Consider the following 14,068-nt stretch of genomic DNA (forward strand, 5'->3'; position numbering starts at 1 on the left):
GCGACATTGACACCACTGACCCGCACTAAGACCTTCTTCTTCTTCTTGGCCTTTTCATTCATTCCCAAAGGACTGTTTTTCTGAGCTGCCGCTTTCTCCACACCCCCTGAGCCCATGTTCCACCTCCTTCCTCCGAACAGCTCAATGGCCTGGGCTAAAGTCGGGCCCTCGTGCCTGCCATCCTCCTTTCAAAAAGGAATGAGATTTTGTAGCATCCATTAATCATTATACAGAAATAAGCAGAGCCGTATAGCTTACCTGATAAAGACTAACGTATTGCCTTCTCAACCATTGCAGCCTTTGATCTGGAAACTGTTTCAATTTTCTGGTTGCATTTACCAGCTCTGAAATGCCTTTGTACAGCATTTGTGCAGTGTTATTTGGGGCAACAAAGTGCAAGAGTCTAGTGGGGAGAGCAAGGATTTATAGTATAAATTAATCAATACTCTTCTGCACATTCAGCAGCTTTGATGAAAATGTGTAACCTGTTGTCAGTGGTGCCTTGGCCATAAAGCAGGCTCAGCCCATTTTCCTCCACCGTCATCTCACACAGCTTGTTCTGCACACAGACTCCATGGACGTCTATGCCCAGATGACCCATGAACACGGCCTAGACATTCACAACAGCAGCAAACATTACTCCAGAGCCCGTACTGCACATGAGAGCGCGCATCTCTTCTCAATAACAAACCTTGACGACTGCTAAGTCCAACAGGCCTTCAGCGAGCCCCACTACGACGGGCTGTCCCAATCCCGGAGGGTGGTCAGAGGAAAAGCCCCCACCGCCCGGAGGTTTACCTGTCGTAATTCAAAACATTTATGAAGCAGCATGTTTGAAGTGCAGTAAAACGCGGCGGAAATTGAGCAGGGCCTGCACATTTACAAGTAGTTTACACTGTATGTATTAAAATGACATGGCGCTGACATTGTGTGTGTAGCCTGGTTTAACAGCCCGTTTAGCTTCAGTGTAATCTAACATTAGGGGTGTGTCCACACTTTATTCACGTTATTTACCCCATGTGAGCGTGATGTTGTCAGGCTGGAGGCGCAACACACAGCGGGCCGCGAGGTGGCTGTCCTGCTCGTAGTGGATTACTGTGGCTCCCTGTAGCATAAACTGGTGAATGTCAGGTTGAAGCGATAGCACATACCTAAACAAGAGAGGGACGCTTTAGAAATCTGAAACTTGAATCAGCACTTCAATAGTGTTTATTTGTTTGATACCATGGGATGAGCTCTGTGTTGTGGCTGAAGGCCTTGTGTGCGTCGTCTGTGCTCTGAAAGTCCCCCTCCTTTGTCACCGGCTCTGAGGACAAGTCGCACTCGGAGTCCGACAAATCTCCCACCATGAATCTACAGACCATGAGAAAGAGAGCGTTTGAGAAATGTTTATACTAGCTGCTTTTCGTTGTAAAATACTCCATGCAGCGTTCAGAACTGCTTAGCTAAAAATGCAACAAAACATTGGTAGAAAGCGCTCTCGTCATGCAGTGGCTGAAACAGCAAATAAGCAAATACTGTATGTCATGCATTTGGTTTGTCATGGTTCGATTACCAAGCATCAGTTTAACTATATGAAAGCCTGCTTATTTAATAATTCAACCTCTTTAAAAAGGACTATAGCCACTTACAAGGCACGGTTTGAATCTGGAGGAGTCCTAAATGAAAAGGAGCTAAAGGGGAAGAGGAAACAATAGAAAGACAGTGAGAGGAGGTCAAGATGACACACAGATGATGACAAATAATCCTTACGAGGCACCTGATTTGTTTTAAGAGGCATTTCTATGACAGAATGAATCATTTCTAGTAGACACACAAACCCAAGAGAAACATTCCTAAACCTCCACAAAAACAAAGAATTTATTTATTCACTTCCTAAAAGAGACAGATAAGACACCACACTCCCAACAAAAAAAATAACCTCATCGTTTGACAAATTACACATCACAAAAGTGTCCACCAACGCTGTTAAAACAATCCAGATAATTCCACTGTAAACTGTAATTAGAATAAAACAAATAGGGAGTGACCGAGTTTAAGCATTTATGTAAAACTTCCAGACAAGAAGTTAGCATTTCCCTCTCAATCATTAGAAACAGAAGGTTCCATTCACAACATTTATATTTTCAGATGGAGGGCAGGGGTCTATATAATGGATCTATATAAGGAAAATCATATAAAAAATATCCACAAAAGGTGAACCTTATCCTTTAACTGAATGAACTGGAAGACACACGATTAATAATGTAAGTCATATTAATCTTGTGGCTTGTAGTTCATTCAACTGTCAAAAATCAAGCCTTTGGAAATGAATAATGCCTCTACATGAAATTGTAAAGATCCAGACCAGGTTCAAACATCAGCAGATTAAATTCAAAGGCCAAATCTACTATTGTCCTCCATCTCATTACTGATGGGGTCTTTAGAATGTTTTGATGTCACGTACACACAACCTATATTGGACATTTTGCTATTAGACGATTCATATAGTAACTACCACAAGATAAACAATAAAAGCACTGACTGATTGCGGTTGAAGTCTTTGAAAGAGTTGTTTCTGGATGCCACTGATGGGCCAGAAGCAGCACTGATCGATGCATCATCTGGATCCTCCGCCTCCAAGCTACGATTACAGGACCTAGAGAACACAGGATGTTAAAAAAAATAAAAAATACTATCTGATGCAACGGTAACACAACGTTAGCTTTAGTTTTGGCAAGAGGATGTCAGGAAAAAATAAATAAAGTACCGGATGATTTGCAGTATGTTGCTGACAGTGGCTTCTTTCTCGGGAACGTGCAGTCCGTCTGGGCCGGCGCGACACATGAAGTTCTGCTGGCCGCTGTAGTCCGACACAAACTGTACAGAGAAAACAAACCAATAAGAATGGGCTGACCCAAAACAAGGCATTCACACTATTTATGATGATATAAAGGATCTAAATTAATATAAGAGGGCTGTTGTTGACCTCCACGGAGTCCTCTGCAGTGTCTCGTTTTAGGCTGATGATGCTCGCTGTCCCGTCTAACGCATCGCTGAGCTCCTTCAGAAAAACTCCACAGAACGGAACCACCTAAGATTAGAATTGTGTCCGTTTTTAGGAATACTTTAAAAGGAGTGAGTTTTCTACAAACAAACGTCTTTCCGTACCTTACATCCTGGTATATTGAGCGCTCTGGTGACCACCTTCTTGTACTCAGATGAAGTCTCGTGCTGCGCCATGGCGTCCTTTAGGCTTCTCATGGTCTCAATATCCGACTGGTCCATAAATTGCCACATCTTAAGCACCTTGCGTGACCTATCATTAGAAATACGGTCATAAAAATAATATATACATGTCTGTAGATTATTTTCTAGGTTTTAAACGAATCGTATTGGCAGCGTTACCTCAGCCCTGCAAGAAACTCCATGACGCCGTTGTAGTTGCCCATGTTCCAGCAGGACTTGGCTACGTGCACCAGGTAGGAGAAAACCTCCCTCTTCTCTTCCATTGAACTTGCTGTGAGGACAAGCCATGTCACCCACGAACTCACCTGAAAGAGCAGTAAAACACATTTAAAAGATCTCTGAAGTATAGTATTTATTTGACTTTTTCATGTGCAAATTTGAGCAGCACAGGATCAATCATTTGGTATTGATTCTGGGCATGACATTGCTATTTACACTCATTTGATTTGGCGGTTCACCATCAACTATATTATTATTATAAATCAATTAAATTACCCGAAGGAATGAAAAAAAAAAATCTGCTATTATTTTATTCAATTGCAATTTTTGAGCCATTTAACCTCTTAAACCCCTATCTGAACCAAGCACACTTTCTCCAGTTTGGCTTTATCCAAATCTAAAAGCTTCTTGGAAAAAGTGTCTCGAGGATGAAAACGCAATGCTGGAAAAGCAACACTGCCATAATAGAAAAGTAACAAAAGCGCAACAAAAAAGTGACAAAAACGTGATGACAACATGACAAAAAAGTTACGGAAAAGAAGCCACAAAAAAGTGATTTAAAACAACAACAAAGCAGTAACTAAAGAGCGAGGAAAAACGTGCCAGACAACCAGTTTTCTTTCAAATGAGGCATTACACTGTTGCTGTCCAGTCGAGAAGCTTTTAGATTTTTGCTAAAGTCGAACTGTAGACAATGCCCTCGGTTAAGGCGGAGAAACTCAAACCCTCCTTTACACTTCCCACTACGAGCAATGTATTGATTGAAATCCAACAAATTGCGTCATACATCTCCAACACCGGCTTCACCTGTGTCTGTCGTATTAGCTCAGAGGTTTGCCAGCTGAACACATGGTGACACAGTCGTGGAGGAATGAAATCAGATATCCAGCGGCTGCGCTTTGTCGCGGCGCTGACTGCCCTCAAGCATGCACGGAATATAAGCCAGCAAAAACAGCGACGTCGGGTCCACTTCCTTCCACATTGTTGGTCATGAGCCTAACTTTAACCAGACACGGGGATGGTACAATACAGGTTCACTCTTGACAAACGTTAAGAAAGGCATTTAACTAGTTCATAATTTAACAAATCCTCACAACTGTGTTACGAATGCTTGCTAGTGTGTAGTTATTATAAATTGTCAACACCATATCAAGAGATTGGATTCTGATGTGTGTGCGAGTGTATTACCAAAACGTAATACACATACCGTACATAACACAGCCTCAAAACTCACTAACCCCTCGCAGGCTCAGAAACATCCCCCCGGCCCCAGATCAATTACAATGTTATGTAAGGATCTGAACAGCCCTCCCCAGTCTACTTGACAGGGACTAAATAAAGACACAAAGGTGCGCACACAAACAGGACGCAGACAACATGACCAAACCCCCAGATTACTCGATTGCTAGTCCGATTTAAAGCGAAGCCAAGAATTAAAAGTATAGACTATGATGAGTTGTGACATGTCTCTGTAGCCTCTCAGTCATACAGGAGTTTCCCGTCAAAGCAAACGTTTTGTTACTTGTCACTGGTTTATTGTTGTGATCTGGTCTGCTACAAGTTTATAACATGGTTAAAAGTCAATTTTAAGAAAACATTGACCTTAATATGCAGAACATGAAAAGCATTGGAGTTGGACCAAGTTTGAGTAAAACACCTGGAAGCAGTAATTCTGGGTCCTAATGATGTGCAGGTCAGTTCAAATTATGACTTTAGTTGCCAGAGTAACACATTAACATATATATTGATTCTCGTAGGTGTGATATACAGTGCAAGTTGTATTCTATCTACATATTCAATCTACAAGTTTCCTGGTTGTCTTTGACCATAGCAAACATAACTGTTAAAACTATCAATTACATTCTTAAGGATAAAGGAGTTCCCCAGGGATGCATCTTGGCACCTTGACCAATTAAAATGAAAATACCTTGCTGATTTGTTTTCTGATTTTTTGTTTAAATACGGCTCGAGAGAGATTATTTGCTGTGCGCTGTGCTTCTCCTCTCGTGCTTCCGCAGGGCAGCAAGTGACTAGGCTCGCAGGACCATCAGGATGAGTGGCAAAACACCTTTGATTTTTAACATTTTTTGAAAACCTCTGCTATGATTGTGTATAACGGTGATTTAAGGGCTTCTTTACGTTCACTTAAAAAGTTGTTTATTTATACATGCTGCGCTACTGTATAACCATCCAATAAATGCACTGATGCCTATCTCCGCTGAGGCTGTCCGGATGCGTGTTAGTCACCTCTGCTGATGTGACATGATGTGAAACCTTGCCAGACGCTGTGTTGAATTACAGTCACCATCAAAACCATTCGGGCCATCTGCAAAGTGGCTTTTTGAAATGCAACAGATCAAGGTGTTGTGCAGAGTTGGCATCACTTCTGATATTCCAGAGAGTGGAAACGACTGCGTGCGGTGTTATGTGGCGAAGACAATCAAAGTCAAAAATAGCGTGAGAGTGTGTTAATGAAGGAGATAGGCAGTGTATATTGTGTGTGTGTTTGGAAATAGTAAATAAAGTTGACAGGACTTTGAAATGCAGAGATGTAGCTCGAGCCTGGTACAAGCTGACCCCCCCTTTGATGTAAGTGTCCATCTGTCTGCCCGTCTGTCTGTCTCCTCTGTGAGTTGGACTGAGCCAAGAAGTTTCTCCTTGGCGCATGCATTACATAACAGAGGTTGATAGGAAACTACAAACTTCATTGTAAGAGAAGAGCTTGGGTTACAGCTGAACACTTTGTACAGGACTTTGTAAAAAGACTGTTTCTAATCACATTATCATTCGTCTCCATAAAAGGATTGAATGTGGACGCAGTGAGGATAGTTCATGCTTAAATGAAAAAATAATACAAATAATCATAGTGATTTATAGTAAAGAAAGGAAAAGTACCATCTGAGAACTAATTAATGGTAAATGAATGTCAAATATAGCCACTGTAGTGCATTCCTAGTGCATAGTTCATCTGGAATCTACTAAGTGTTAGGAATTATGACGGAGTACCTTTAAGACTCAAGTCAGGAAAAGTGACGCTATTTACAAGAGGCACTTAAAATGTCCACTACAAAAACTGGAACGGATAACTGCCGCATCGTTTAGAGATTAAATTCACAGTCATTTCCCCATCACGCAGACAACATTGCATGACATTTTTTAACTGCTTCTTCTCAGAGCAGTGCTGTAATCATTTGTCTCGGGTTTCATCGTGTCCATATAAGGTTACAATACGCATTACGAAAAGCGTGTTGTGTGTGTCTTTTCCTCTCGCCGACTTAAATGAGAAGCAGCTGATGTGAAAGGCACGCAACCTAAAGATGACATCATCACTCCCAATATCTCGCGCGCTCACTTTTCCTCTCACTGACCCGAGTGTTGTGTTTTTAGCCTTCGTAAAAAAGATAAATTGACTGGTTCCACAAAGACAGGGATTTTTAAAGAGGGTACAAAAAAAATGTAGTTACCGTATTTTACGGACTATAAGTCGCACTTTTTTCCCCAGTTTTGCTGGAGGTGCGACTTATAGTCAGGTGCGACTTATATCTGCTACTCCTGCACCACAAAAGATTAAAAAAATTATAATCGAGCAGCACTTGGAGTGAGCGAGAAACTTGTGAGGGACTGGCAAAAAGCAGAGGTTACTCTTATTGTAATGAAGAAAACAAAAAAAAGCTAATCGCGGGCTAGAAGCTCGATAGCCACAGCAAGAGTAATTAGTTCGCAAATGGGAGCTTGAACAACGTGCTGCCGGAAGAGGCTCGTCAGTGGTGCAGTTACGCCTCCATGCCCAGATGGTTGCCAAGGCTGGTGCGACTTATACTCCGGAGCAACTTATATATGTTTTTTCTTCTTCATTAACCTTTTTTTGGCCGGTGCGACTTGCTCTGGAGCGACTTTAGGTCCGGAAAATACGGTATGTAATTAGAGTGAAATCTGTACCTCATTGAAGCGTGCAACCAGGTCCTCCACGGCATTGGCGCGCATGGCATTCTGTGTAGGTGTGGTAGGCGCAGACAGCGTGGCTTTGAGGTTGGGGTGGCGTTTTGTTTGACACTCAGGGCTGCCCAGGTCTCGAGTGAGGAAATAGAGGTAGTCCAAGGGAAACACCTGTTGACATATATCCAATTAAACAATGTCTTTGATTCCATAATGCACATTTTGACATTAGAAGCACTGACCCGTTGGTAGAGCTGCTGCTCCTGCTCTGTAAGGATGCACGCAATTTCTTCTGGAAACTGCACCAGCGGTCGAAGGTCAGCCAGCTCTTTACTGATGCCACTGATGCTGGGAGGAAGAGTGCTGCTGGTCATGTTGTTGGCCAGTTGCCGTTCTGGGGAAAGAAGGGAAAACAACAGTCAAGCAAAATGCAGTAACAACAGTACAACGCATAGTTGACACACATATTTGAATCCAGTGTAGATGTATTTTATATCCATTTTAGACTCAATTTGATCTTGATCAAAGTCTTTGAAGGTCACGTATTTTATGAGGCGGAAATGTTTGAATTGAGAAGTTTGAGAACCACAGTTCAATTGTTGTTTGTACATGTTTGATGTTTCACCATTGCACCAATTTGCGAAACCTCTTCATGGACAATAGCCATAAAGTTTATTCGGTGTCTTGTGTATTGTGCAAACAATGGCTTAGTTTTTGCGATAAAGCAGTAAGCCAAACTTTGAGGAAAAGACCTGTCAGTGACTCCAGATCTCCACCAATTCTCAACACCTGCGGTAACTGTTCAAATCAATAAGCCCTTGTGTTGAAGCCTACAGGAGGTAAAAGGCATTGATCACCCACCACTTCCACTATTTGGATTCCACTCAGCCCCATTAGTGTGTTTACACTCCATACACAAAACGCACCACTGCTGACCCAATACAGACAGAAAAGATCTTTCTTTATGGTCTGTGCTAACTGAGGAGCCGACAACTGCTGAAACATTTTTCATAAAATTCATGAAACCTTAAGAAATCATTGTACTACTGTACAATGATGTACTACTGACTAATATTGAGAATACAATGGAAGAGACTGCATTCAACAGTGTTAAATGTAATGTGAATATAAGTGTAGGTTATTTTTTGGTCCCCAGGCGCTTTGGTTCATTGTGTTTCGTTTTATAATACTGGGAGAATAAAATAATAGTTATAAAAAGAAAGACTTTTTTTCTATGACTGCAAGATTTATCATATTCTCCACAAGAAGAGTTTGTACTTCACATATCTGTTAACGCTGTGTCGGGCCATTTTTTAGACAGTGTTTATACTATACAACAGCACAAAAACTAAAAGGTCTAGAGGTAAAACGGACCGGACTCCAGAAATCAGAGCCTGCTCATCGTCAGCCCGACGCATTTGCCTCTGAACACACAGACTGCAACGTCTGCAGGCAAAGATGCACTTGAAGGTTGTCCCTGGTAACTCTTGAGACGAGCAACAGGTCGCCATAGAAACAGCAATGGCCGTCGCGTAAGCCAAACTCACTCATTTACGCACTTTGATTTGTGGATCCGGCCTCGCGGCGCCTGCAATGGATTAACCTGCGGGAGAGTTAAGAGGGTCGACGGGGAAAGGTAAAAATGCAAAGGGTAAACACAAGCTGGAACTGCAGGAGAGTCCGCTACATCTGAAATCGCAGCGGAAAATTGCAGAGAGCTTGTACATTTAAGAAGAGCTTGAGTTCTATTGTTATGTATTGACGAGAAAAGTCAAAATTCTTACTGTAAACTCACACACACTGTTCATAGAGTTACATAAGCCTAAAAAAATTCAAATTCTATCCTTGTGATAGTTTAGAATGAAAATCAATAACCACAAAAAAAGAGCCTCAGGGGCATTCACTTAGCAATGAGTAAATTACTGGTGATCCCTTTCTTCTTCTATGATCTTCTTCAACTGCGATAAAAAAAAGGGAAAAACAGTAGTAGTAGACTGTTTGTTTTTGTTCTGTTACCAATGGCCTCCCTTTCCGTCAGAGATACAGGTGGGTGAAACCTAACACCAATCTTCCACAGATACATGCAATCTTCAAACATGTTTTACAGCCTGAGTGAGCGAGTAGCAATGGAAAAGTACGTCTCCCGCCGTGACACATGGTTCAGGGCTAGTAGTTCAGGAGCATTCTATGATTTATATTCATGAGTCGACAGGAGTTGGGATTTTAAGCTCAATTCGGTTCTCTGCGGGGTCCGGGCACAACGTGTTTGTGTAATGCTCCCTCTTCAAAACACACGCAGCCAACAACCTGCACATCCTTTTCATGGCTGATTCACTTACATTCTAAGTTCAAAGGGAAAGCAGACTTATTTCATGACTAAACCAGCGAGATTCAGCTGAGACCTCAAATCAATAATAACAAAGTTAACTTTCACCTGTATTGCACACTTTGTCTTTGTATATATTGCAAATGTAATCTGTGTATTGTATTGCTTTAGGTTCTACTGATTATTATATTGATATTGCATTACTATTTACATGGCGAGGATCTGGTTTAGGTAAATAATGGACCAATTTTGTAGAAAATTTAAAATGTTTCACATCTAAGTAAGTAAAATATACAGTAATTTCATTTGTATGCTGCAATACATTATGACATTTGGAAAGAAAAAAAAAAGCTCTTCTTGTGGTAATTCCAAGCATGAGGATTTAGGATCATTCCAGTTTGCATGCGTACCATAAATACCACAACAAACCTAAGTTTTGATCATTTGATACGGCAAAAAAAGTAAACCAATGGAAACTACTGAAACGTAAATATTCAGCTTAACTAGGAGGACTAACACAATAAACATTTCAGAGTTCAGAGTTGCAAAGTAGCCACTGGTCAAATGCCAGAACCTTGAACGCAGCCCATTGGCACTCTGCCCCCTGTGAACCACACGTTACAAAAGCCCCACCGAGCTGATGACAACTTCCCCCGGAGTATGTGGGGCACTTAAACAGGTGCATCACAAACAAACAGTCTAAGCAGCACACTGACTGACTATGGCCTGAACAGTGGGTTCAGAAAGTTTCAGAAAGATATTACTCTTTTATATTGTTAAATATGAAAAAACAATTAGGAAAAAACAATTATATAACAGGAATAAAGAACCAGTATCCCGTGAATCAGTAGCTCTCTTGGCCTTTCCAAGAAGCTCTAATATTTAAGATTATTTGGGAGCATTTAAGATTATTGCCCATTTTACAGAAAGGCCTCCATTTATCTGAGAGTAGATTTTAATGTGAAAAAAAAAAGTGATCACATACATTTTTTCCCCTCAGACGATTTACAATAGCCGAACAAATACTATAATACAACTTTGGCATACAGTCCAGCCACAGACAAACAACTGCAGACGTGGAGCAGCTGACGGCTAGGCTGACATGTCCAGTATCCCACAGAAATACTCCGGAACATTGTGTATGGGCTTATAATAAACTGTCAGACATCCTCACACGATAAACATTGATCCGTCTGACCACTGACAGCGATCACATGCGTCCCTTTCAAGGAGACAGACCACACTGGAATGAACTCTCTCGCTCTCTGGCAGAAAACTTTGAGAAGCTGTTTTTTTTTATCACTATTAATCACTATTAATCAATGGTTGTATGTAGTTAAAACATGGTATAACCAGACTTACCATATTTTCCGGACTTTTTTTTCATAGTTTGGCTGGGGGTGCGACTTATATAATCAAAATATATAATTTCACTTGTTGGTTATTTTTACACTGACAGCCGCTAGAGGGCGCTCTACACTTGTGTACCAGTATCTGCGACTCCTGCATGGTTGTATGATGACAAATAATGCACATACTCACTTACTGATTAAACAAATGGTAATAAAGCAGCAGAAAAACTGGAGGGGGCTAGAAACTGGCGAAATGCGTAGGTCACTCTTACTGCAATAAAGAAAATGAAAAAAAGCTAATTGCGAGCTAAAAGCTAGATGACCACGGCTAGAGGAACGGGTTTGCAAATGGTGCTGCTGGGAGAGGCTTGTAAACAGTGCTGTTACGCCTCCATGCCCAGGCCGGTGCGACTTATACTCCAGAGTGACTTTCTTCTTCATAATGCATTTTTTGGCTTGTGCGACTTATACTCTGGAGCGACTGATAGTCCAGAAAATACAGTACTCTGTAGGTGTTTCATGCTTGTTGCTTGTTTATTATGTACAACATCAAATCTAGAGCCTATCATTAAATTTAATTGATCAAAGTGGCGGGGGAAGAGTAATTTTTAAGACAAGTTCAAAGTGAAGCTGCCCTGAGCATAAGGAATTCTTGTTGTGCCGTCAGGTTTTGGGAATGAACGAGGCCAGAGTGCACATCACTCCCATCTCCTACTGGGAAGGATACACAGTTCTTAATTCATCAGAAAATTCTTAAATGCAACAGCAAATAGGATAAAGTGCTGGCAATGACAATAAAATGAGAAAAGCTGGGTAACGCTGCTGTGCCAAAATAATTACTCCTTGACCCACAGAACCCATAAAGTGAGCCGTTTAGTGAGAAAAGGATCTTAGGTATTTACAGTAAAGGATGCATGAAAACACTTTACTGGATGTAAATAGTCACTTAACAAAACAGCAAAAAGACGGAGAAAAAAAAAAAATCTGAATACAATAAAGTGCTCAGGCAAACAGGAAAGCATTTGTCCAGTTCTATAGATAAGCATTTGCAGAATTCACACGTACTACTCACTGATTAGCTTCAGGTCCGTTCGGTGCTTCATACTCCCTTGTTGACACTAGCCGAGCTACAGTCGTCCACATGGGTCAAACAGCGTCTCCCTCTCTGTCTCACTTTCCCCATATCCCCGTCCAGCCCAGTGTCTTCTTGCTCACCTGCCTGAGATTGGTTTGCTGGTTTGGTCCGTGCACTGATTGAGCTCACATTACTGCTCTCTCTCTCTCTCTCTCTCTCTCTCTCTCTGTATGTGTGTGCACAGCCCTCCACCTCAGAGGCCCTCCCACTCTTTACTGACACCAGAGACAGTTCACAGCCATGCGCTACAGGGAGATCAGGCAGGCCGGCCCACAACTCCCTCAGCAAATACATTAAATACAGGACACTGACAACGAGCTATAGCCGCACAGGGAAGTGGGTCGTTTTGTTGAGTTGGGGCTGCACAACATAGCGCCAAATCACTGTTATCGCAAGATTAGGTGATACAATGTCCAAATATCACAGTAAGCCACAATACATTGAAAAATTACAGAGATTTTCCATCTAAATGAGATTTACAATTTTATAAGATGTTCCCATTTTGTAAAGCCCTTTGATAAAAAATCTTACTTAATCAGTTACAAAAGCTTCTTCTAGGACGTAACGTAACGCTGCATGTAACACACAACCATCTCAAATTCCAGCCATAAAGACAGGGAAGATGGGGACAAAAAGCTACGCTGAACCACAGAGTTTGCTGCCGCTTCTTGTAAGGAGTGAATTGTGCATTTAAGGAAAATTGCTCGACAGAACTGTCATGCAGTTTATAGTACTTACGAAGGATTTATTTGACAGGCATAGCAGAGCACTAAAAACAGAATGTGCAGCCCATGGTTTTAAATATTGTATAATGCGTTGATAATGGGCTTGAACTCATCTGCGAATAAAACAACCTCATTCTGAAGTCTCTTTATTCTGACCTTGTCTCCTCCCTCTTGAGCTACAGATTATCATTGGAAAAGGGAGGGAAAAAAACTCTTGACCTACTTAAATACAATTGTTACCGTCAAAGAACACACTCAAACACCAACAAGGCTCATTTTGCAAAAAAAATAAAATAAATATTAACCCCAATTCTGTGTAAGCAGGCAGGTGCAGGGAAAGTGCAGGGGAGAAAGAAAGGTACAGAACATTAGGAGCGACAACATAAAAGCCTGTATACCTAACCATTCGCCCAGGGAATTTCTATTGAAGTCACTCCACAAAACCCCCCAGCAGCAGACGGTGGACAAAAACCCTTTGAATTCCTGCTCATGCACCCCAGCGATCACAGACCACTGTCCTGTGCCCCCTGTAGAGCTATACAGTATATGCCTATATATACAATACACTACTTGTTTTACTGTGTCAATACCACAATAAAACAAAATTAATTACTCAGCAGATTATTATTCATTTGGCCATAATCAATTAAGAACACAGGTTGTCCACACAGATGCACAACAGACACACAGACAGCGTGTACTGGCCGGAGCTGGGATCGAACTACCAACCACTGCAATGGCGCTCAAACACTTTGCCACTGAACCACTGTCGGAGGTGATACTGTCGATTCATCCAAATGCTTAATGGGTGTTTATTGACAATGATGGTATCTTTTATCCCTTCTGTATTTGTTCAGTCAAATGTTGATCTTATGCCAGCTTAGCTTTCAAATTCATTTTTATTAGCGCGCATTGGAAGCTACCCAAAATCCAGAGCATTGGACTCCCGTATCAAGCCGAAGATCAAACGGGGCCGTCCAACAATAATTATTTATTCTCTTTAGGGGAAGGTAAACAATTCTGCAGCTTAAATGACATATAATGTAACAAATACCAAAGAGAGCAGGATAATTACTGACCCCCCAGGGTTGGGAAGTAGTGGACTGAATGTACATTGCATGCAACAGAGTGTTTCCAGTTTGTTTTC

At 41.5% G+C, this 14,068-nt stretch overlaps 1 protein-coding gene across 5 annotated transcripts in view; it reads right to left on the minus strand.

The window, feature by feature from the left end:
• plce1 (phospholipase C, epsilon 1) overlaps positions 1–14,068 on the minus strand; it is a 43,827-nt gene that overhangs the window by 12,579 nt on the left and 17,180 nt on the right. For 3 of the 5 annotated variants that reach the window (XM_079577571.1, XM_079577568.1, XM_079577569.1), the window contains exons 6-19: positions 7,626–7,777; positions 7,387–7,554; positions 3,388–3,533; positions 3,151–3,298; positions 2,969–3,073; positions 2,750–2,859; positions 2,525–2,638; positions 1,632–1,673; positions 1,225–1,353; positions 1,015–1,151; positions 692–798; positions 486–610; positions 259–403; positions 21–185 (exon numbers count right to left, since the gene is read on the minus strand). In XM_079577571.1, coding sequence (XP_079433697.1) covers positions 21–185; positions 259–403; positions 486–610; positions 692–798; positions 1,015–1,151; positions 1,225–1,353; positions 1,632–1,673; positions 2,525–2,638; positions 2,750–2,859; positions 2,969–3,073; positions 3,151–3,298; positions 3,388–3,533; positions 7,387–7,554; positions 7,626–7,777 — 1,793 coding nt within the window. Of the gene's footprint in view, positions 1–20; positions 186–258; positions 404–485; positions 611–691; positions 799–1,014; positions 1,152–1,224; positions 1,354–1,631; positions 1,674–2,524; positions 2,639–2,749; positions 2,860–2,968; positions 3,074–3,150; positions 3,299–3,387; positions 3,534–7,386; positions 7,555–7,625; positions 7,778–12,133; positions 12,312–14,068 lie in introns of those variants that run through there. The other 2 variants (XM_079577572.1, XM_079577570.1) reach the window with 2 other exon arrangements.

The sequence above is a fragment of the Gobius niger genome (genome assembly GCF_951799975.1).
Source record: "Gobius niger genome assembly, chromosome: 19".
NCBI lineage: Eukaryota > Metazoa > Chordata > Actinopteri > Gobiiformes > Gobiidae > Gobius > Gobius niger.